Source organism: Saprolegnia parasitica (assembly GCF_000151545.1).
Source record: "Saprolegnia parasitica CBS 223.65 unplaced genomic scaffold supercont2.631, whole genome shotgun sequence".
In the NCBI taxonomy this organism is placed as follows: Eukaryota; Oomycota; class Saprolegniomycetes; order Saprolegniales; family Saprolegniaceae; genus Saprolegnia; species Saprolegnia parasitica.
In genome coordinates, this window is record NW_012157025.1 from 1 (window position 1) to 2,156 (window position 2,156).

The following is a 2,156-nucleotide window of genomic DNA, read 5'->3' on the forward strand; positions in this document are numbered from 1 at the left end:
CACGGCCGCCGCTGACAAGGACGAGAAGCCCAGCGCAGTTGCCATCTCGACGCCCATGGACTGGTGTCGCGGCCAAGCCGCCGACGTCGTGTGGTCCACGGTCGACCCGACGTTCCAAGCCAGCGTGCTGCGCCTCGAAGTGTGCAACCAGGCGTGGGACGTACCGACCACGATTGCCGAGCATGCGCCCGCGGACGCGGGCCGCTTTGAGTGGAAGCGCGTGCATTGGGGCATGCCGATCCAAGGCGGGTACTTTATCAAAGCGTACGCCGTCTCGGAGCTCGGCATGCTCGAGCTCGTGGGCGAGAGCCCGCTCTTTTCGATTGTCCAGTGACCGGGCTTGTTATTTAAGCGACGACGCGAGCCAGCCGCGTGGCCCGCACCAGCGTCGCGCCGACGCGTAGTATGCTAGCGATCGCTCGCCATCTCTCTAATATATTATTTCCGTTTACGCCGTGCTTGATACCGGTCTCACGACCCGCTCGTGCGCCTTCGACCTCGTTCATCTCGGCTCGGCTGCGTCTCCCGTCCCGCGCGCGTCGGTAGCCCCACCCATGGACAGGCGGCATAGCAGCATTTCCTTCGGGCGTCCCGTCGCATGCACCGGCGCTCCACCTGAGTCCGCCGGCCCTGTCTCGCGCTCGATCGTGTTCTTGGTCATAATATTGTCTATCAATGGTTGTATATAATGGAGGGTCTATCAACTGTTAAACGAGTCTACGAACAAACCGACAAACCGACAAAGAGGCCGAGCGCTGCAACGTATCTTCGCACGCACACTCGTGCGCTCGGCTCTCGGTCATGGCAAATCCCTTGGCTCTGCCATCCGCGCAGCTGCTCGCGTCGACGATGTCTCGGCTTGGACCGACAACTTGAAAATGTACACTATCCTATTATTGTCTGTGGAAAAAGTTAACCAAGTAGGAATAGAAAAAGAGGTTTAAACTTAGTATGGTACAGGAACAAACTGTCGACATCGGGTCGGTTGCAGCTACAGCGCTGTGCGGCGCGACGCCGCGAGCGTCGTGTTGGCGTGCACGGACGGAAACACGTTTTTGAGAAACTCGGCCATGCGTCGTCGGAGGACACTGAGCCAGCGGCGCAGAACCTAGAGGACGCCTCAGTCGACTCCAGGTCGTACTAGCAGGAGGCGTACCACACGCTTGCGAGGGCGCGTCGAGGCCTTTGGGTCCTTCACAAATGGGTGGGCTAGCACCTAATCCGAGCGTGTCGTCTTCATATTGCACTTTGTCGTCGTCGTACCTGGTCCATGGTGATGCGCATACTCGGGTCAGCAACAAGCATGCGCTCGAGCAAGTCGAGGGCCGGCGCCGGCACCAAATGCACGAGCTTCCACGCCCGGAGCACCGTCGTGATGCCATGCGACTTGACGTACGCAAACACCTATGTCCATGATGCTTCCCATGCAACTCGTAGAGAAAAGGAGGAGTGTACCTTGTCGGTATCGTTGGCCCGAGCGAACGGTGGCGCGCCCGTGAGCAGAATGAGCAGAAGAATACCCAGCGCCCAGACGTCGGCGCCCGATGGGTCGTACGGCTTGCGAGCGTACATTTCCGGGGCCATGTAAAAGGTCTTCCCGACGGCTTGCGCGATGGGCGTGTGGACGTGCGTGGCCAAGCCAAAGTCGCAGACCTTGGGCACATGCCCGTCCATGAGTACGTTCTCGAGCGAGACGTCGCGATGGGCAAAGCCGCGGGCGTGCATGAAGCCAATCGCATCGGCGATCTGGCGAAAGTACGAGGCGGCTAATGGCGCCGGCGACGGCAACGGGTGGGTGAAGAGCTCGCCTTGCGCGCAGTACTCGAAGACAAAGTGCATGTAGCCGTCTTCTTCAAACGAGTCCAGCATCGCCATGATGTTCTTGTGGCGCGGCGCGACCGAGAGCGCGTCGTTGACGGTCTTCTCCATGAGGATGTCCTCGGCGATCGGGACGCCGCCGTCGAGCGAGAGGCGGCGCGTGGCTGCCAACAGCTGCATGCGCTTGATCGCCACGCGCCGGTCGCTGCGCACCTCGGTGGCCAGCACGACGTCGCCGTACAGCGCCTTTGCGAGCACCTTGTCGACCGAGTACGCTTCCATATTGGCGAAGAGATTTTGGCGAATGGCAGTTGTCCAACTGGTATACGAGGCAGCTG

The 2,156-nt window shown here is 60.4% G+C and overlaps 2 protein-coding genes across 2 annotated transcripts; one reads left to right on the top strand and one right to left on the bottom strand.

The window, feature by feature from the left end:
• Positions 1 to 19: 19 nt before the first annotated feature.
• On the top strand, positions 20 to 422 carry SPRG_17320 (hypothetical protein). The gene has a single exon (XM_012356890.1). The coding sequence runs from the start codon at positions 56 to 58 to the stop codon at positions 332 to 334; it is 279 nt and encodes a 92-aa protein (XP_012212280.1). The 5' UTR covers positions 20 to 55; the 3' UTR covers positions 335 to 422.
• Positions 423 to 904: 482 nt separating this feature from the next.
• Positions 905 to 2,129, bottom strand: SPRG_17323 (CAMK protein kinase). The gene is made up of 4 exons (XM_012356891.1): positions 1,456 to 2,129; positions 1,264 to 1,404; positions 1,157 to 1,216; positions 905 to 1,108 (listed from the first exon to the last, which is right to left on the bottom strand). The coding sequence occupies exons 1-4, from the start codon at positions 2,098 to 2,100 to the stop codon at positions 992 to 994; spliced, it is 963 nt and encodes a 320-aa protein (XP_012212281.1). The 5' UTR covers positions 2,101 to 2,129; the 3' UTR covers positions 905 to 991.
• Between the last annotated feature and the right edge of the window lie 27 nt (positions 2,130 to 2,156).

What these genes read in the sequence shown, in the direction of transcription:
- SPRG_17320 (XM_012356890.1), top strand. Translation starts at nt 56, where the DNA reads ATGGACTGGTGTCGCGGCCAAGCCGCCGACGTCGTGTGGTCCACGGTC.
- SPRG_17323 (XM_012356891.1), bottom strand. Translation starts at nt 2,100, where the DNA reads ATGGAAGCGTACTCGGTCGACAAGGTGCTCGCAAAGGCGCTGTACGGC. An exon ending in GGGCCAACGATACCGACAAG is followed by an intron (nt 1,405 to 1,455) that starts GTACACTCCTCC and finishes TCATGGACATAG; the next exon opens with GTGTTTGCGTACGTCAAGTC. An exon ending in TGCGCATCACCATGGACCAG is followed by an intron (nt 1,217 to 1,263) that starts GTACGACGACGA and finishes CGCTCGGATTAG; the next exon opens with GTGCTAGCCCACCCATTTGT.